This window comes from Anopheles stephensi, chromosome X (assembly GCF_013141755.1).
Source record: "Anopheles stephensi strain Indian chromosome X, UCI_ANSTEP_V1.0, whole genome shotgun sequence".
Taxonomy (NCBI): Eukaryota; Metazoa; Arthropoda; class Insecta; order Diptera; family Culicidae; genus Anopheles; species Anopheles stephensi.
Genome location: NC_050201.1, coordinates 11,471,149 through 11,492,292, shown reverse-complemented (window position 1 = coordinate 11,492,292; position 21,144 = coordinate 11,471,149). Strand labels below are relative to the sequence as shown.

The following is a 21,144-nucleotide window of genomic DNA, read 5'->3' as shown; positions in this document are numbered from 1 at the left end:
CAGAGACATAATTACATCATGCGTTTAATAACATCGAAGGGGAAAGGAATAAGAAAGTTTGAAGTTTTTTAACAGCCCGTCCGGACACCCTAAATTTCGGTCCATTTTTATATCAGATTTTTCGAAATCGCTTTTTTATTTTGAACCTTTAAATTTTTGAAAAATTTCCGTGAATAATCTACGGCCATCTTTATCTAGTATATATTCTAAAACAAAGCAAAAAATCTGGACTTGATTAAACATGATTTTCCGGCTTTGGAGGATGATTCACTTTTTAATGCGTAATCCAATACACATGCAATATTCGAGCAAATACTAAAGAAGCTTTTCCTCTCTCTCTCTCTCTCTCTCTCTCTCTCTCTCTCTCTCTCTATTAGCATAAATGCATCTTCTCAACTCTTGGCCGTTTTCAAACTATAAATTTTCAAAGATGATGTTTTTAATTTTTATTTCCTTAATTGGGGAAAACCCCCAAAAAAAAGTTCAAGTAATTTTTTTAAAATTTTCACAGCAAGCAATGCTTTTTTATAGTTGTTTAAAAACTAAATTCTATTAAAATTTATATTTTTGATCAACAATTTTATGAACCCGAAAAACTTTTCAATCGACCTAATTAACGTTGAAGTGTCTTCTGTTGACGGTTTTCATGCAAACTTTAACTCACTGGAACTGAAAACTCGAACTACTTTGGGAAGGGTTTTTGGTGTGGAAATTTTAACAAATATTTACAATAATAATATTTCACAATTTTCCATTTGAAGAGCCACAGCATGAAAATAGCTTAGAATTGAGGCGACTTATTGCACTTCCCTCAGAAGATTAAACCGCCATCGGATCACGTATTAAAAAATGTAAAAGCCTCCAAAGTACCCAGTAAGGTAGGCTAGAGTAAGAAGTGTTTGTATAACTATCCGTGACAGGATTTAATGTATATTTATAGAATTTATATAACAGTATAATAAGAGAAACATACTACGAAGGGTAGAAAATCGACGAGTTTCGAAGTTTAAGCATCACCAGAATTTGAGATTGCGTACAACAACAGATTCCCCAGTACTTCCCCAGCTTCACCTGTAACCCAGCTTTCCCCCGTTTCAAAATTTTCTCAATAAAATCAATAAACCACTAACAAACAAAAAATGTACAAAAAAACTACACATTGCATTTTGGTTTTTCTGTAAATAGATAAAAGGTAATATTTTATTATTATTTTGTTATACTCTTCATCATTACCAGGTATTGGATTGTTTTCGGTTGAAACGTTATAAATCTTGCGCACGGGGTTTGCTGGCCCACAAGTGCTGTGCTTATTAAAAATTGGAGCCACGAGAGCTCGCCTTCTTTGCTGGAAAAAGAAGTGTTGAAATTATTGTTCAATACAGTTACGTACAACGATATTTAGTAGCCTAAAATTGGAATGTTGGATTGGAAATACGATGACAAAACGGATGAGGGGAGGGGTGGGGTGGGTGGGTTTATGGTTGAAAAAGAAGTCCTGGAACAAAACGGGAAAGGGTATTAAAAAAAATTAATTCGATCTTATCATTTACATAACGCTCCCCCGACCGAACCCAATGTGGCTTGGTGGGGTAATGGTCCGGAGGAGACGTTCATGTTAAAAGGCTCTGTTTTATCAATAGGTTCTGCCGGCGAGCTATAGCTTGCGTCAGTTAAATGGTAAAAACCCTAAAATTTGATTTAAAAACAAAAAAGCGTTCCTATCTTTTACAAACACTAGCAGCTAAACTTTATCGCGGCTGAATCGGTTTCGACGATAAGTACGCGAAGAGGAAAAAAAAAACACGACGCCGGTGATTTAGCCACAGTCGTACAGAATCTCCTCTGACACTGTGTGTGTGCGTGTTTGTGTGTGTGTGTTGTCAGCGCCAGCTCAGCTTGTAAGCAGGCGGACGAAACGATGGCACCAACCGATCCAGCGCGGCGACTTTCGATCCTTTCTTCTTGCTTTACCTGTGTGCTCGAGCACTTTTCGAGCACTGTTCGAGCAGATGACGCTCTCGCACGCATCGATCGACTCCGTTCGCTTTATCGAATTAATTAAAAAACAAAACTAAGTAGGTCTATCATATATACTCTCTCTCTCCTTCTCTCTCGCTGCATCCTAATACTAGCATTTTATGGAGGGATAAAGAGGAAATTGCTAACCTCTGTTTGGGTTAAGTACTATACTAGCGCCGCCATATTAGTAATTGCTTTCCTATATTCGACAGCTGTGTTACATGTGGTGGTCAGTTTGAGAAGAAAACAAAAAATTGGAAAAGCGAAGATAAGAAAATCGATCCTCGAAATTGTTTCCTATCTTCTCTTTCCGTCCAGTTTGATCCTTATGTTTCATAGTCTTTTCTGATTTAATCCAATTATATCTAAAAGATCCCTATAACGCATAAACCCTCCGGTCTCTGACCGAGCTGCTGGAACGGCTCGGAAGCGGAATGTTCCGAAACGACATATAAAGCCGGCCATGTACAATCGTATGCTTCTAGCATCTCTTGTGGTCTTGGTGGACTACTGCTGCTGCGTGTACGTTTCTGGAAACAGCAGCAGCTTTTTTGTTTTTGGGAAAGGCAACACTCAATACCTTTCCCTGTTTTCTTTAAATACAAACATTCACCTTCCATTGCTTACTCCATATCACAATCAACGGCATCCCAGTTCACAACCAGTTGGACCTGCTTTCGCTACAACTCCCAACCCAACGCCAATATTACACACTACACGACACTGTACAAAGAGACGGATGGGTCGCCGTCACGACCTGGATTACTACCGCCGTACCGGCATCTGGAACCGGGCAAGGTACGTCTCACAGTCGGCACAGTAGATGTCCGGCAGCAGGCAGTACTTCTTGCGGCACAGATTGCACTGGACGGTTTTGCCGGACGGTTTGATGATGGCGCTCCCGTTGTACGTCGGTACGGTGCGGGTCGGTAAGCCGACGACATTTTGCTGCTGCTGCTGCTGCTGCTGCTGCGACTCCATCTGTAGTTGGTAGTGTTGCTGCGCTAGTGGTTGTTGCTGCGGTGGTTGGGCCTGCTGTTGAAGACATCCGTTGGTCGAGGGTGATGGTGATAGGGTTGATTGGGTACCACCGCCGACCTCAGGACTGCCACCCTTGGTGCCAGGTTCGAAGCTCACCTTCTTCTGGACGGGTTTCGGCTGGAGTGCGGTGGCTTGGGACGTGACACCGCCGAGATGTTGGGCCTGCTGGTTCATCAACCCGACCGAGGTTGATTGTTCGTGGTAGAGTGAAGCGGCCATGTTGCTGTCGTACCCGAGCGGGACTGGTACGCGTTGGTAGGGGGAGGACGATGCCGGTACGGACGTGCCTAGCTGTTGCTGAGGTTGTTGTTGATGTTGGGTGTAGGGTGACGTCACGTTACCGTTGTACGTGGTCGTGAGTTGTTGTGCAGGATGCAGCTGCTGCTGTTGTTGCTGCTGCTGTGGCTGATACGCGTTAAGAGGCTTCGGAGGCTTCTGGTACACATTGGACAGTCCGATACCACCGTTCTGGGGTGCGGAGGATCTCATAGTGGAAGGTGCCGCCACTCCACCAACGCCACCGCCTCCCATCGCTTGCTGTTGATGTTGCAGCAAGGAGGCTAGATTCTGGCGAAGTAACGTGTTGGAAGCGGGACTCGTGTTGGTGGTGATGGTGGTCGGTGAGGCGGACACGGTTTGATAGCCTCCGACGACCTGGTGATGTTGCGGTTGCTGTTGCTGACCTACCCCCCCGTCGAGCATGTGGGGCACGGTCATGTAAGGTGACGATCCGGACGTACGACCATCGAAGCTAAGCTCACTGCCCGTATCACTGCCGTAGAGACGTTGCTGCTGCTGTTGCTGCTGTTGGTGTAGTTGCAGTGTCATGGAGGGTGCTACACCGTACAACGATGGGGAACTCTTCGTCGGCATCGTTGCGTTGAACTGATGCGTCTTGAAGATGGTCGCGTTTGCTGGTATGGAGCTGTACTGTTGCTGTTGCTGCTGCTGCTGCTGCTGCTGCTGCTGCTGCTTGTAACCCTCCAGATCAGGTCCATTGTTAACAGCAACACCGTAGTACTGCTGCTGTTGCTGCTGCAGCTGTCGCTGTATTTCCAGGTTCTGCTTATGCATATCGGCTGCGAGCGAGTACACCGGGCCTGCTGCAGAAGCCGGTGGCAGCGGTGATTGCTTGAGCTGTTGCGTTGGCGACGATGCCTTTATCGGGTGGTACGTAATACTGGTCGAAAGCGTTGGCAACCGTTCCTGCATGGTGGCAGATAGCGGTGGATGGGGTGGTTGCGATTGTGATGCCGCACCAACCTCACCAGACCCACCAGACATCATCACACCCGCAGAAGGGTCTGTTTCGGGGCAGCTATTGGCAGCGGATGGATTACTACCTCCACCAGCGGTGCGCAGGACGCGTTCCAGAATGGGGTTAGGTATGAATCCATCATCTTCGTCCTCATCCGCCGTCGCCACCAGTATGACTTGATCGCAGAACGATACGCTCTTCTTCTTCGTGCGTCCCGATGACACTTGCGGTGTATCGGAGCAATGCAGCAGTTGTGACTTGCTGGTGGTACTACCGCTAGCTGCAGCAGCACCAGCCGTACCATTGTTGAGCGTTTGCTGGACGACTTGGTTCAGCATCTCCACCTCACGGATCTCTTCCTGGATCTGGCTCTGCGCAATGTCATAGCGTGGTTTCGGGAGTTGCATCCGGTACACGACCCCAACATCGCGTGGACAATCAACAACATCGACCCCAGCATTGCTGTTGCTGTTGGCAAACTCTGAACCTCCAGTCGCGTCACCCATCATTCCATCACTGGCGGCTGATGGTGGTGGTGGCGGTGGAGGTGGTGTAGTGCGGGCAGCTTTCTGATCGGCCAGCAGCAGCCCACTCATACCGGTGCGAATGTTTGGTGGATGAAGTTGTTGCTGTTGAAGCTGCGAGCCCACCGATAGCTTAAACTGCTCGAATCGTGACGCAAGATCACGCACACTGCGCTGATCACCGGCACCATTCGATGGGGCGGTGCTGAGGACGTTGCTTTTTTGTCCTTGTGGTTGCTGTTGATATTGCTGTTGCTGAACGGTAGGGGCGCCAGCTTCCCGACACTGTTGCTGTTGCTTCAAGGCAAGCTGCTTCAGCTGCAACTCCTTCAGCCAGATCTCCGAACGTGTGGTTTCGTTCAGAATTTCACTAGTGCTTATTGGGTTGTTGGGATTGCTCGCACTATTCTGATGCTGCTGATCCTGCAGGTGTTGCTGATACTGCTGCTGCTGCTGCTGCTGTTGTTGTTGGAGTTGCATTTGGTGCTGCTGCTGTTGTTGCAGCTGCTTTGCCTGCAGCTGTGCCAAAATGCTCGTTGTGTTCTGTATGCCTGATTGACTGTGAGGCATCGACGGCTGCTTCATACCCTGCCCACCATTGGTCTGCAGGCTCTGTATCTCGTTCAACTGCTCGTGCAATGGTTCAAAATCAATGGCAGGCGGTGGTGGCGGGAAGTCCTCGCTTGCTTGCCGCGAATGGCACGTAGTGGAGGGAGGACTTGGATACGGTGGCAGCTCGAGCAGTGCGGCCGACGATTGCGACTGATGTTGCTGCTGGTGCTGCTGGTATCGTACGATCGAGTCCACCTCCTCCATGCCGACCGCAGCCGTTGCCGATGGATGGGGCGGCAGATCTTGCGCCTTCACCGGCGACTGTTCCTGGTGCACGACGGCACAGGTCGTGATGATGGTTTGGCACGAGTCCTCGCTCATGCTCGTGTTGGAGCTCATCGTGGAAAGGTTCGAAACGTTCGCTTCGTGGAACGGTTTGAGGCCGGTCGTTGGCGGATGGGTCGGTAGCCCACTGTTGGCGGCAGCTGCTGCGGCCTCCGTCACGTACTCGAGATGTCGCAGATTAACACCGTTCAGGGGTAGCTTCTGCATCTGAAGCATCGACGGTGAAGACGAAGCAGATGATGGTGCGTAGGCGTTCGATGGCTGGTTGGGATGTTGCTGTTGGGAGGTGGACGGTGCACTGGACACTGCCGTCAGTGCGGATCCGATCCGAACCGGTGGCGGTGGTGGCACTTTCGGGATAGACAGCGAGCGTCCACTGCCGTGGAAGCTCTTGCGCATCAGCTTGCTACGCTCGAGGTTCGGGTTCGTGTTGGAGATGGGATGATAGTCAAAGTGACCCTCGGAAAGGTACCCACTGTTGGGGTTGTCCTTCGCGCTGACACTCAGCCCGACTGCACTATCGTCCAGTGATGTGCCGAGCGGGCCGCCAACGCCACCACCAATTCCACTATCCAGCAGGGATGGATCGCCGTTCCCATTCTCGCCACCGGGTCCACCCGAGCCTGACCCACCAGTAACGGCCTCGGTCAGATCTGGCATGGAGCGATTTTTGCGCCGTATAAGCCCTCCCATCAGCAGCTTCCGACGAATCTTGTGCTGCTTCTTGCCCGACTTTGCCTCCTTCTCCTTTCGATCGTTTGCATCCTTCTCCTCCTTGTGCTTGCGCAGTGTGTCCTTCGCGTTGACGAGTCCCGGATCGGCGTACGAAGCACTGGAAGCAAGCGCTTTGTTGCGATCCTCACTTCGGCTACGCTTCTCCTTACCCTCCTTACCATCCTTATCGCCGGAGACGCGTGAAAACAGGCTACGACTTTCGCGCTCCGTCGGCGCTTTCAGATCGATCGCCGGTTCCGGCTCGATGTGTTCCGCCTCGATCAGCTTCAGTGTGACCTTCTTTTTCGGCAGTGTGGCATAGATCTCGATGTTCTTCGAGGGTGAGTTACGCAGCACGCTGCCCCCACCCGTACCGGCCGCACCAGCCGTCGTGCCGGCCGTCGTCGATCCCGACAGCGCGTGGTGTGCGGCTGCACTGGCCGTCAGCATCTTCTCCTTGCTGTTCTGCCGTCGATGCTGTAAAGCACCCCCGCTCGTCAGCACATGGTACTGCTGCATCGTTTGATGGTGCAGATGGAGCTGAGCTTGCTGCTGTAGTTGCAACTGCTGTTGCTGCTGTTGCTGCTCTTTAATCATTTCGCCACCCTTCTCGATTAGGATGCGTCGGTTCAGGGAGCGAGCACGCATCACACAGGTGTTGTGCTTCATGCGTGCAAACGTCATCGTGTGAGGATTGCTGTACGGTGCGTCCATTGCAGCACGTGCCTTGCTAGCAGCGGCATGACACAGCACGAGGGCCGTCTCGAGATCGTGCGCGTCTTCCAGCAGCCGGGACTTTTCCAACAGTTGATCGGCTTCCATGCATAGCTTCTCGCAATCGCCCGACAGGACGACGGATTCCGGTATCTTTGTCATGGTGCCATTCCCGCACGCCGAACCGGACGATGCCATCAGCAGAGAACCACCCGTACCGCTCGGCTGATGCTTCGAAGGGAAGGAATCCGTTGAGGACAGTGAGTACGAATCGTACCCGGCATCATAGAACTGTCCACCGTTGGTACCGCTACCCATCGTGCCGAGTCCTGCGTTGGTTGAGTTGTTACCGCGGGTAGGACTTGCTGGCACACTGCCACCGACTTGCCGCTTGCCGACGAGATACAGATACGGATTGTCCAGCGTTGTCGAGGAGGATGAGGAGGCCGAGTTGCGATCTCCGCTCCAATTGCCCGAATCACGGCGTCTTGGTTGGTTAAGGTGATCCGGCATCGAGAGTCCGTCCGGTGAGGATGCTGTACCGCTCGACGAAGATGGTGACACGTTAGGCATGCCGACGGAGTTACTCACGCCACCTTCAACACCGTTCACGAGATTACGGTTGTAGCTCAGATTTTGTGGATGATGTTGCTGCTTATTGGTACCGTTCGCTAGGACTCTCAGCTGCTGCTGTTGCTGTTGCTGCTGCTGCTGCTGCTGTTGCTCATGACCGGACGGGAAGATTTTATCCTGTATGACGGACAGATTTTGATACTGTGCGTTCAGCACGTTCTGTACCGCTTTACGGCTAATGTAATGTTCCTTCTCCTGTGCGTCCTCACCGGCACCAGCTCCTCCCGTGCCGCCATTAGCCGTCGAGAATATCTTGCTCTGTATCACGGTCAGGTTCTGATAGTCGCAGATGGGAAGTGCCCGGTTCGGGGTTGGTGTAATGGCACGCCGGACATTCGAACCCATCGAAGCCTTTTCCGGGCTCGGTGTAACGGCCCTCCGATGCTGGGCCAGTGTCGTTAGCTCTTGCTGTTGTTGCAGTTGCTGCTGCTGTTGCTGTTGCAGCTGCTGTGGCTGGGGCAAAGCGTACAGTAGCAGCAGCGGTTGATATCGTCCCCGGGAGCACTTCTCCACAACGCCCTCCCAGCTTGGGCCAACCTCCTTCACGTTCGCATCGTCAAAGTACACCCAAACGCGCAGCTTCGTGTGAAAGAAGAAGGTGGTGTAGTGTTTGCCGTAGTACGACACGACGCCCACCAGCTCGTGATGGACGGTTTGGGCCCACCGGTGGTCGGACACCTGCTGGAACACATCGCACAGCCGGAGCGTGGTGCCGATCGCCTTCAGCACGGCGTGCACCTGATCGGCCGGTGGACGTTCCGAGTCCCACACCACTCCGATCGAAACAACGTCCGGCCGGTTCAGCAGTGCCCGCCGGATACCGATCTTGGCGCCACACGCACTCTGGAATGGAGCAGAAGAGGGAGAAGGAAACCGAGCGTTAGAGTTTTCGTTCTTGAGCTTTTGCGACAGTAAGAAACAATACTGCACAGTGCGTGGGTTCATGTGTCTTGCCCTACTAGAGAATAATCTGCATAAATCTCGTTAATTAAAAATTAATAGCGATGTTTTTAATGCGAACTCCTACGACGCTGCGTCGGCCAAGCGTGTGTCAACTAGAGAGTCAAAGGCTCCTTGAAGGGTTTACTAATAAATTGTACTAGGATAAGGTTAGGACACTATTAACTGTCAATGGTATTCGACAGTGGGATGTCACAAGGACAAATTATTATTGCATAAATAAATAAAAATAGCTTATTACTGGTTTGATTTAAAGAAAGCAGAGTGATGTGACAATAAGGCGTCAAGCCGTAATACTGGAAATATAAATCCAACCGGCTGAGTATTTTTTTGTTTGACTACAAATAAAACCGTTCCTAAAATTTTATTTTATCAAAAATAATATTTGTAGATAAAAGTTTGTATATTGGACATCTATTAACTTTTACACCTTGAAACCGTTAGCTTAATTTTAATAAAAGGTTTTTTTTCGCAGGTTGCACATTGTATGACTTGTTTTAGTTTTTTTCTGAATTCCTTAAATTCTACACAAATATGAAAATGGACTAGAAAAAAGTAATTTAATGGTTTTTTTTTACTAAATTTTAGATCTATTAAGATTATATCTAGTAACAAAACGGCCAAGCCGTCCAAAATAAAAAAGCTAGAAGTACTTCTAAAAACAGATATTAGGATTATCTATTGTTTTGTGCATATGCTAAAATGTGCATAAGTATTTTTTTAGGAAAAGAATGAAAATGATGTGATTTTTTTTTTTGAATTTGTTGCTACAAAAAACAATTCTTACCACGAAGCCCAATTCAGTTGGCTATTAAATTAAAACAATAAGCTTGCAATTTAAAACCTTAGTAAACGATGAATGTTTGTCTGAACTTTTTAGCCCACGTGATAAACCACTGTGCCATACTCCTTTTAATTCTACAGTACTTGTGAATATGGAGACTTTCTCGTAAAAATACCTCGTAAAATCGTCTATGGGGGAGACATTTTATCTCTTTTTCCTATAACGTTCAAGGATAACAGCCTTAAGGTGCTAAAACAATAATATATTTCTCTCTCACCTGGTGTCGATAGCAATTCAAACACCTAAACGGTACTTTACTATTATAAATAGCTGTTTTATGGCCAATACTTATATAGTTAGGTAAATTACTTTTATGGCTAATAAATTAGTTTTATAAATACTAACAAAACCCACGAATAAAATGTTAATGATAGGCAATATAAAACAAAACGGCATCAATGACAGATCAACCAGAGTGACATTAATGTCTTCAGCTTCATTTCTCAGACACTGGTTCAAACCTTCATCCATTAATTGTTTGACTCATGATGGTTGTTATTTTGCCGCTCTCTCTCGCTCACAGAAAAGCAGTAACGCACCATTTGTGCACTTTCGGTGCACACGCGTCTAATGCAGAAAATGTATGGCGCCTAGCCTCGACAGGGTAAAATGGTGGTCCGTACGTACCGATCAGGTTAACCTTGACAGCTCGGTGTCGACCACTCGGCTTGGACGGTTTGTGTGTTTTTTTTTTAAATATTGAATATACCTTTCATTCACCGTCCAGTTGTAAGTATCTACAACGCCACCCACCACTACCAGCCCGCTCTCCGCCGAGTGTAGGTGATCGCAGGATTACATTAATGTTATGATTTAAGATGCAGACAGCACGCGGTGTACACGCGTGCACGCTCTCGAGGCACACACTCGAGGCAAAGCAGACAAACAATAAGCAAGCTAGCAATAGCGATCCGAGTCCGAGTCGATGGGCGAGAGAGCGAGAGACGTTGTGTGTTTTAATTTGCATAGCCTCCAACATTGCAGCATGTTGCATTGAGGTACGGCCAGGTGGAGGATGGTGTGGAAGCGGCGTGCAGGAGGTTGGAGCAACTCCTTCTTCAGTTGCCGCCGTGTCATTTGCGCTGACTTCTGCACTGCACCACCGTAGGCGAACGTTGGTGGTGGGCCAGCCTGTTTTTGTTAGACGCCATTTAGCACCACTCTTGGCGCCTTGCCACAAACAAAGAAATCGTTCCACGTAATGTTACTGTCCTACACGGCGCACTCAAAAAAAAAGCCCGCAAAAGCCATCGAATTTTCAGGGCCATTCCGGTGGTCTGAAGTGGTGCTTTCCCTTGTGGCACACCGAAAGAATTATCCCATCACTCACGCATTTGCGTCTCGCATGTGGTCTTGACCACGGGGGGGGAAATCCATCACACGGAAAGAGGACGGCGCAAGCGAACGAGCGTGTGTTCAATAAAATCGAGGCTCAGCCGCGAACATGCCACATGAGATGCTGGTACTTCACATCCTTGTTTGATGTAATTTTGCTTCCGAAGATTACTACCCCGTTTTGAAGGTGGGGATTAAAAAAGGCACATCTTTATGCAAGGTTTCGAGCGACTGAAGTGCACGAGATGCGGCATCCCTTTCCTTTTTTTCCTTCCATTTTTACGCAGTGACATTGAGTAGAGGATGTGTGGAAACGGACAACGCATCGGAATCCTCTATGTAAATAAAAATATCTTCTTACTGCTTAAAAACTTTCACCATCATCCACGACGCGGGGTGGTAGATTGAAGTTGAGAGTTCAATTGAAAGATAAGTAAAGTAAAACAGGATGTTACACGTATGGCGATTCCTACGAAAAAAGCTCTCCTTCATATTCTCTTCTTACCACCTTCAAGAAATTTCAATTTGGCCTCTATTTAGCATGTACTTGCCCCGTTAAAAAGGTCCCCCCCCCCCATTAAAATTCCGTCCGAGATTTGAACCCACTACGTGCATGTTTCGCTCTCAAGAACAGTGTGTGACGCGCCTTTACCGATTGCGCTACGCAGCCGGCTACTTCCCGTACGCGCTCGGAGCGCATTAAAATAGAAATAGAAATAGAAAACTCTAACTTACCGGACAGTCGCGGATGTCACCCATGTTGCCGGCGTTTCGCAGCAGCTGGCCGAACGTGATGTTTTGCTGATGCTGTATCGACAGCGAGTTTTGCGATGTTAGCGCCGAAGCAGACACATAGTGCACCATCTAGAGTGAGAGCGTAAACGATTAGAAAACGTGGCATTAAAACCTTATCGATTGAGAGACACAGAGAGAACAAAGCAGGAACGACGAATTTGGGGGCGCATTAGTACGAGCAGATAATGACATTTTATGAAAATTTGGGTTGGTGGTTGGTTTTGTCTCGTCTGCTTTCTTAGTTTTTCCAGAATTGAAATGTGAAGCAGATAGCTTCACGGTGCGGATGCGGGGATGAGGGAAACGGGACAGAAAGCTATAAAACGCTGTTCGCTTTAACCCGGGCGCTTATCGCGCACCCCCGTAGGGTGTGTATTACGTTCGCGCATTCAGCATTCGTGTCGCTTCTCTTCACGGTCATAAAAATCAGAGAATAAACACGGCGAACGGCAGTCGGCCGAAGGAACTGGGAGGCTTACTAAGGCCTGGGGGTGGGGGGAAAACTCGATCCCGCATTAGGGCTGCATTAATTAAAAACGAGTTCATAGTGGTGCGATTCCCGTTAGCATCGCGGATCTTCCCGCTTTTGGGGCCAAGCGCTCTCCCGATATTGAGACAGTTAAAAGGCAGCACGCTTTAGTTATGCTGCGCGCGCGACTGCGAGCTCTCTCGCTCCCAAACTCGTCTTATGTTGCTTTCAAGGGTGGGATAAGGAAGGGGTGGACGAGAGGTTTGGAAGGGGAAGAAGGTACGGTTGGTTTTGCCTTTCAGCGGTCAGCCTGTTTTATTGAAGAATTTGTGATGTGATGTTTATTGCGAATGCAGCAAGAAGATAGTTTATGTGGATATTCGCATTCAAAAAGGCGACCGCGGCGCTTGTTACGTTAATGTATTCGCAACGCCCCGGGGTGAAGATTAAGCTTTTTAAGTGTGTATTTAAGCGCGGTAAATAAAGTGGAAAACGCGACAAGAAGGATGCCCATATTATCGGGTCATATGAATTTTGAACGAAAATTTGAGCCCGGCATTTTGTTTCTGTAAGAAAACCGTTTTGTTAAATGGAAATTTAAAATCCTTCTCACGTTCATAGTACACCGGGTAGCATGTGATTTGCGTTAAATTTCACTACCAACGTACGTCTGTTTGCTGGCGAACATGCAACCATTTTCTTGCTTACGCTGCAAAAATCGTAACCATGAGAACTTCTCGACAAAAAAGGCAACAAACCAAAACCACCTTGCTTGTATCAAATGAACCCAACAGTAGCAGCACATTACCCAACCGCTTCCGTTCCTTCAGTTCCGGCCTGCACCGTTCCAGAACGTGAAATTCTCGCTGCGCTAGGCGCGAAAGCGCAAACGCTTACCTGCGTAAATGGAAGCTTCTCCGAATTGGCACCACACTCGCACACGCTCTGCTCCACGACCCGCATCGCAAACCGCTGATGGGCGACGCATTGTGCCGCCTCGCAGCTATCACTGTCCACCGGGGAAAGATGCTGATGGACGCGGTGCAGCAGCAGCTCGAAGCATTCCGCCGCATCGCCCAAACAGCCGAGTGGAAATCGGCGCCCGGCTAGTGGTCCGCTCGCTAGCGCTCGCCGCAGCGGTTCCGGACAGAGGGCCGGCTCGGAGCTGCTTTGCAGCTGGGAAAACAATTCCTAAAGAAACAAACAAACGAGAAAAAGAAAAAAAAACGGGCACAGAATTAGTTTCGAGTTACCAGGCGTACACGTGTTCTGGGTGTTTAAGTTTGAAAATTGTACAACGACAAAGCGGAAAACCGCAAACAGCCACGCGCCCAAAAAGGGTCTGGCTAATGGTGTGCGGTTTTGGGGAATGCGAAACTCACAACAACCGCATCGATGCAGGACTGATACTCGTAGTGCTGCTGTTGCTGCAGCTGATGCAGCTCGTTCTCCATCTTAACGCGCTGCAGCAGCTCCTGGTGGTACTGAATAGCCTGCTGGTGCTGTTGCTGCTGCTGCTGGAGCTGCTGCTGGTAACTTCCACCCCAGCAGGTATGTCCATCGAATCGTCCCGGCTCATCATTGCCATCCCGGTCAGGATGTTGGTCACCGGTCAAGCTGACGGCGCTGCGATGATCCTTCGGCAACGTTGCACTGCTTCCCTGCGTACCGCTGCTGTTGCTGCTAGCCGACCGCACGTAATGGGTCGGCTGCACACTGCCAGGGCTTCCTGCCGCAGGACGTACCACCGCACCTTCGCCCGGACTCGTCATCGCTTGCTGCGCAACGTTCGTAGCGGCGCGAGAGTCGGCAAAGTTTGCACCGGCGGCAACGGTACCGGCCGCATCATCACTCTTTTTCACCGGCACCGGATCCTTCCGCTTGTACCGAAACTTTATCATTGTCTTTTGGTGCACTTCACTACACTGTTAGGACTGCTTACCATTTACTAACGCAACAACGGGAAGAGTAAATACAAGCGATAAGCGATGAGTAACTGATCCGCTTTATCGCACGCAAACGACACAAGTACTTCCGACCTTTGTTTCGGTCTTCATCTGTTCAGCGTGAGGCGCTTTGCCCGTGCAAAGGTTGGCCACCAACTGGCGCGACACACCCGAGTGAATCAGGCCTAAATCGGAAATGCCCATCGCATTCCCCACCGATGACACGGTAAAGGGCAGCAAAATTTCGAAATAAAAAAAATCCGGTTCGTCGCTTATGCATGCACGTTTGTTCGAGCAAGTCTTTCGTTTTATGAGGAGCTCGTTTTTTTCCGATGCCTGTTGTAAAGTGATTGCAATTTTTAAGTGCTATTAAATGGAATTAAATTTACAAGTAGCATTTCAATCGCAACCGTGCAAAAAAACCTGTCCGGTGGGACGGATATTAAAAGTCGTAAAATTATCTCGTTTCGCAAAAAAAAAACCCGCTTATCGAACGTTTTGGGTGATCGGAAGAAGACCGACAAACGAGATTGAGAGCGGATCAAAGCTAGCAAATTTAATTCCACCACTTATCGCTATTCGTAATTTAATTGCTCGAAATCTTTTCGACGCCGGCAGCGTTAGGTGAAGATGGGGCAGTACGCGAGACATTGGGCCCTCGTGCCTGTGTCGATCTGATAAGCCTCGAAATGGCAGGATTATTAAATGCCGAGTGGAACCAAAAAAAAAACACAAATAAAAAGGAAACAAGTCCCATGTCGCAACGAGCTGGTTTTTAAGGTTGTGGCTGCTTGCAGTCTTTTAATAGTTCCGGATCGTAGTAGCCGATCGTTAAACGGGGATGGAGATATGCTTTTTGTTTTGCTCTCCGTTCTCGGTCTCCTTATAGCTATTTGCCATGGCTTAACGGGTAGAACGACCGCATAAAACTGACCGGTGTATTATCGAGCTGCATTTATGTGCGTGCAAACTGGGTTTTCCCGGCCGATGCAAGCACATAAAAGAATTCATAATGCCATAATGAAGGCATTTTAAATGTCTCCGTTTTCTGTATCGGTTATAGGTAATAAAAAAAAAACGAATCACACATCAAGCCACAGCTTAGCGTAGTGGCCAATCCCATCGGCTTAGTTGGTTTGATTGCTGTTTGGTCCATTTTTAAGGGAGGTGCGGGCTTTGCTTTAAAGGCCCCAAAGAAAAAATGGCGCACGGCGACCAGGGCCCGCACGGCAGTTGCTTGGTGGATCGGGATTGACTTGACGCGGTTGATGGATGTATGGTTCGGCCCTGCCTTGCCAATCTGGCTTGCCACGGTGAAGGGGATAGGTATCGCTGCATCAACGGCAGTGATTTTCAAGCTTTGAAAGCGCACACCTTGAAACCGTGGGGGGGGGGGACGAGAGACACCACGTATATATGACCCCGATTTCTGCCTATACCTGTACCGTTTGCTCTTATGCGCACACACACACACAACCACATGCAGTCGCGGACACACAACACACGAACGGACGCGAGAGATAAAGTCCTAATGCGCCCTCCTCGGTAAATTGCATATCACGGTATCGGAGCATAAAACCGTGGCCCTCCCGAGGGTGCACACACATGAGTCATGAGAGTTCGCGAATCCCGGGATTAGGTGCACATGAACCTCACCGTTCTGGGTCGCTGAGCAAAGCATGCCGAGTTTTTCCGGGGGGGGCCAAGATGCCACTCCAAACGGTGCTCCGCGTGGCTTTTTTGCCCTCTTCACACTGTCTCTCTCGCTCACTCCTAAACTCAACCATTGTTGGAGCATTGGGAGGGATGGAGATGGAGAAGTCTTGTGGAGTCCGCGCACAAGAAAATCCAGATCCAGCCTGAAGAGAAGAGTGCTTGTGTGTGTGTGTGTGTGTTTTTTTGTTTCATTCCTTGCCGACTCAAACACTCCGGATCGTCGTGAGTCGTTCTTTTTTGATTCCCTCTTCTTGTTGTCGCTTTCGGGCATTTTACGGCTTATGCTTCAATCTTCTTGGGATGCAGGAACGGGATGGGATACACACACACAGGTACACAGAACGCATCCATTCCCATAGCAGGTGTTGTTTCTCATCGCACCCGCTTTCTCAGCGAAGACGCATCTTTCTCTCGTCGTTTTTAAACAATGGTACCCCACAAGAACTGACTCATACACCGAGACACGGACACGCACACACCGTCACTAGATGTGAAGTTCTGGATCTCGGCTTGTTTCTTACTTTTCTAAGGGCACAACATAGGGGAAGCCACACAAGAAGGCCTCACGCGCTTAGAAGAAATGCTGAGCAAATGTAGTTAACTTCAACAAAATAGATCCCTCAGTGAGTTTGTTTTTGAAGAAGTTACTAAAACTCCACTACAATAATAAAATCACATCCACCACATACACACACACACACTTTTGTTGTTGCTCCTTCTATGCTAACCCAACGCGCGCGATGCGACGGATCACGGAACTTAAAATCGTGGCCTCCGACTTGCGCATGGGTCCGTCGCCTAGCGCACATTGAATGCAAGGTGTGCGCGGCACAACACACCAACGCCCCGAACTCGCGAGTGCTCGCTGGCTTAAGCTTCGCGTAAGAATGTTTGCCTGCACGGCGGTTCACTCTCACACCTTGCCTGCTCGAACAAACTTGCTGCGGATGCAAAATGTAATGTAATGTTGAGCACCCGTTTGCCTGTTCGTGGCTCACAACAACTTCACACACATAGACAGAGGCGCGACGCACCGATCACTCACTACCACCACCTGAGTCGCCTGCACGAAGCGAATGAATCGGGTTCGGTGCGGTGTGGAACGTTTCGAGTCCGGCCGATCATGCCGAAGGGAGCGGACTGCGTTCCTTCGAGAAGCATGATTCGAGCAGTTTCGAGCAGTTTTGGAACGGCAGGGGAAAACAAATGGGCACAACAGAAACGAAAGCAGCGTAAACGAGTGCGAGCAACAGCGAGTGCTTTCGAACTTAAGCTGGAGAAGTCTCCGCACCCACCTTAAGAAAGTACTCGAGCTCCGTCACTTCGAGCCTACCAACTCACGACAGTTCACCACTCCCCCACCACCACAGTTTAATGGGGGGGGGGAAAAACACGAAGAAAAAGAAGAAAACAAAAAAACCATCTTAAAGTCGTGTTTTATGATCCCCCTCTCCCCGCCTGAAAGCCACCCAACTCCCCCCCAGAGGCACTCACAGGCAACAGAAGCAGCCTTCTCTTTGTGGCCTTTTCTGGCTTGACCGTGTGGAATTAAAAGCTCCACACGAGCGAGTTGAGTTACATTCGTTAAGTGTGTGGAGAGTTGTACGGAAGGGAAAGGGGCGATGGGAGGGAGGGAGGGAGAGAGAGAGAGCGAGAAGGGTGTTTGCTGAAGCTGTATCTTAAAAGAAGCAAGAGAAAACGACCGAAAACTCGTTTTCTGCTTCAAGTTGAACAACTTTCCGCTTCTTCTTCTTCGCTTCACCTTCTCTTGCTGGACGTACAGTTCTTACCGGTTTTTTTCCTTCTCCTCCTTTTCTTCATCTTCTTCTTCTTATTTTCAAACAACGTCCAACTCCTTGGTTGCTGTTGGTGTCTCTCGGTGGGCTTCGCTATTCGCTTGCCCGTTCTTTACGGTACAACTCATATCTTAGTCACTTGGCCCGGAGGGGAGGGGATCTCGGGAGAGGGTGTCCCCTCCGCCACCACCACCGCACGTCGCCCCCCTCCTCGCCCCTTGTTCGTTGCTCGTCAGTATCTCCAACGAGCGAGGTAGTCTCGTTGTTTGGTGGCGACCCGCAAAATGAAGGGACCCGCGCTAATAAAGTTGCTTTGTTTTTGTCCCTTCCAGCAAGCAGTTTTAAATGTATTGCATCGTTGTTTTTTAACCTTTTCGAGATTCTTCACATTGGAGTTGTAATATTCTTATCCGGTGAGTTGTTTTCTTTTTCTCTTCTTCGGGCTTTCAACTTTGTGCCCGAGAGCTTGTTCAGCTTCTCCTTTTTACCTGCTTACCTGACGGACCATTTTGCACCTTTCCTTCTTCAACCTGAACCTTTTTGAAACCTTGTTGAAGGTGTGTGTGTGTGTGTGAGAGTCTGGCACATCAATCAACCTTTTGCTTAATGTCTCCGGGGCCAGGGTCTGGAGAGGTCCCCGTGGTATGGTAAGGTTGGGCCATATTTCTACCGAGCCTTTGAATAATGTGGCACTGCTAAGGTAACCCAAGCCATCAACAGTAAGGGTGGTGTATACGTGTGTGTGTGTGTGTGTTTCCACATTAAGACAAGTTTGTTTTGTTCGATCTTACTGCCATGATGATTGGCGGATTGTGGAGAAATCAACAAAGATCACGTACGATCACACACTCTTAGGTTAGAAGTAGCTGCTTCTCTTCTCACAAGACGTTAGAATTGTGAAGCTTTCTACCATAGGGCTTAAGCTTCTGCAAATAGAAAACATTAACGTCCGACTTTAGCGGGAAAATCCGGAAAAACAAGTTACCTTCTTGGTGGACGATTCTTGGTAACAAAAAATTATGGCGGACTTGCGAAACTCACCACACCGCGAGTGATGAGAGTAACGCTACGATCAAACTCACCACCCAGCTCTTGGCACCGTTAGCAGCAGCCGATTCCGGTTACAGAGCTTTATTGCAACGCGTTTAAAGAGCCCGCGATCGTACCGCGAATAATCCGTGGTGAGTTTGCTGTGGTGAGTTACGAGCTGAAGCTTTATAACCAGAGCTGTAGCTCGTTTGTGGCCGAAGAAAATCATTCTTACTCATACAGGTTTCTACAATTGCTTCTAATCTGATGGACAGGTTTCTGATGAGAAGTTAATCTTTGTTTCACGTGTGTTGGGGTACGTATTATTGCACCCATCCAGACAAACTACCTTACCAGACAAACTTGTTGCGGAATGGGATGTCCACCTTCCGCTCTTTAACTTTAACCAAAAGGGAAAAAAAACCAAACGGAACTCATGTCAATCTCGGGAAGGTCATTTTCCCGAGACGCCCGCCGTTTGTGTACTTGCAGGATCGGGATGAGACAAGGAAACAAGACACACAAAAAAAAACAAACGGAAAACCGTCTCCCGGGCCCACATTAAGTAATTACACCCGTCTCTGCGTGGAGGCAAATCTTTCCTGGCACGTTCGGTGCCCAAGCCAAATGATTGCTGTCCCGTAGGCGAGTCGCCACACAGGTATTGATCCTCACCCGGCCGACGGATATCGTCATTTGGTATTCACTGTCACGCACTTCCTTTCGGGCACAAGCGCAAAATAAAACTCAAAAATTCCTCATCCTTCGTGCCTCTGGCCCAGGTCAGCTTGCTCATTAGAGAGACCTCCTTAAAGATCCTTTTCCTCAACCGTTTTTTTTTCCCATCCCTGTCGATTGCTTTGTGCATTGAATTCTAATGTCGCAACACACATTCCAGCGCGTGTTTGCGAGTAGGGGGTGGTACATTGTGGCTAAGAGCAGCACTATTGTACGACAGTAAAGCTGGTCGTCCGCTAACATTATCACGTCAGCGCGTAAAGAATAGTTTAACTTTGTACACCTAGCAGTAATAAACAGTTTTTACCATTGCAACATCTCAAATCAAATTTTCTTATAGGCTATTTTACCCAAAAAAGAAAACTAAACAAACAAACAAACAAACAAAAAGCAGGACAGCTTCACAATGCACTCCCACCCACCCACAAACACATGCGCGCATCGGTTGGAGACGAAAACACAATTTCTCTATACGGCAATAATGCTTCATTCGACTTTCGGAAACTTCCAATTTCGTTTGACCGAGATTACTCTCACACACAGCCATGCATCGAAAGTGTTGAATCATGTATCGGACCGTACGATTTATCCCGTATCAAACGGTCGCAGGGTAGGTAGGCCATTTTTTCCTTGCCTATCTTAACCTCTCGCCTTGCGTGTGTTGGTAAGCGATTATGATGAGAATTCCAATCCCAACATGGCTTGTAACAAGCCCACTCGCAACGTGTGTATCCACGCAGATGGAGCCTTCTAGCAGCTTAGCGCGAAATCTGCCGCGCTAAGTTTGATCCCATTACACACGCTTTTAGAATCAGCATAAACAATTTTTCTAGGTTGAATTTATTATCAATTCATATTGTAAATGTTGGAATCATTTTTAAACCATCTCGAGGCTTGAGCTGCAACATTCGCAGCGGATGGAATTTAGAAATCACCTAAATTCCACACATAACCTTTGTGCTAGGTTCGATAACCTATCACCAGAGGGCGCTTTAAGCGTGTTTGCGCCAACACCAACACAAAGCCAACTCATGGGTTAAGCGTTTGCAGTCTGCTAATATGTAGCGCCTAAAGTTAGGCTTTGCGGCGATCGCCGGTTCAGATCCAAGCGTTTATTATTTTTCTTTAGCAACTTTGCAGCCGAGTGGTTTGGAGGTTCCACTCAAGCTGTATTAGGGTTTAAAATAACTATTTCTTACTTAAATTTAACTAATGCTAATCGTGCACATTGTACAGGGAATATTTTGTTACATAATTTAATGATAAAGTCCTATTACAGAAGCTAATTATTTACTAAAAAATGCTTACACATAATATTCTAACGAAACTGATGGATCAAATTGCAGAAACTTACCTTTAGCGCACAAAAGATGCAATCTGGACCACCGCAGTCATGTGTTTGTAGCTGCCGAAACGATCGCCGGAAAGCGTCTAGATGCCAGAGCACCTATTTCAGTCGCACGACGCACACAGACACACAGCCAACAACGGTGTTTAGAATGTTCGTGCACACACATGGAAGAAAAGGGAGTTGGGAAAGAAAACGGCCATTAGTATGGTTCTGTCACGGATTAGAAATTATCTACAGCTAGAGAATTAAAATTATTACATCGAGCAGAGAAAAAGAACCCCTTTCTGCTTCTCTCGTTAGATATTAACGAAATCTCCATCTCGAATAGTATGATTCACAACCAAATTGTTTAAAACAACCACAGA

At 48.2% G+C, this 21,144-nt stretch overlaps 1 protein-coding gene across 5 annotated transcripts in view; it reads right to left on the bottom strand.

The window, feature by feature from the left end:
• Positions 1-1,164: 1,164 nt before the first annotated feature.
• The window catches only part of LOC118507366, a 42,160-nt gene continuing 22,180 nt past the window's right edge, over positions 1,165-21,144 (bottom strand). For 3 of the 5 annotated variants that reach the window (XM_036045790.1, XM_036045801.1, XM_036045827.1), the window contains 4 exons: positions 20,783-20,875; positions 13,101-13,394; positions 11,675-11,803; positions 1,165-8,643 (listed from right to left, as the gene is read on the bottom strand). In XM_036045790.1, coding sequence (XP_035901683.1) covers positions 2,785-8,643; positions 11,675-11,803; positions 13,101-13,394; positions 20,783-20,875 — 6,375 coding nt within the window. In that variant the 3' untranslated portion in view covers positions 1,165-2,784. Of the gene's footprint in view, positions 8,644-11,674; positions 11,804-13,100; positions 13,395-13,585; positions 14,152-16,554; positions 16,801-20,782; positions 20,876-21,144 lie in introns of those variants that run through there. The other 2 variants (XM_036045811.1, XM_036045819.1) reach the window with 2 other exon arrangements.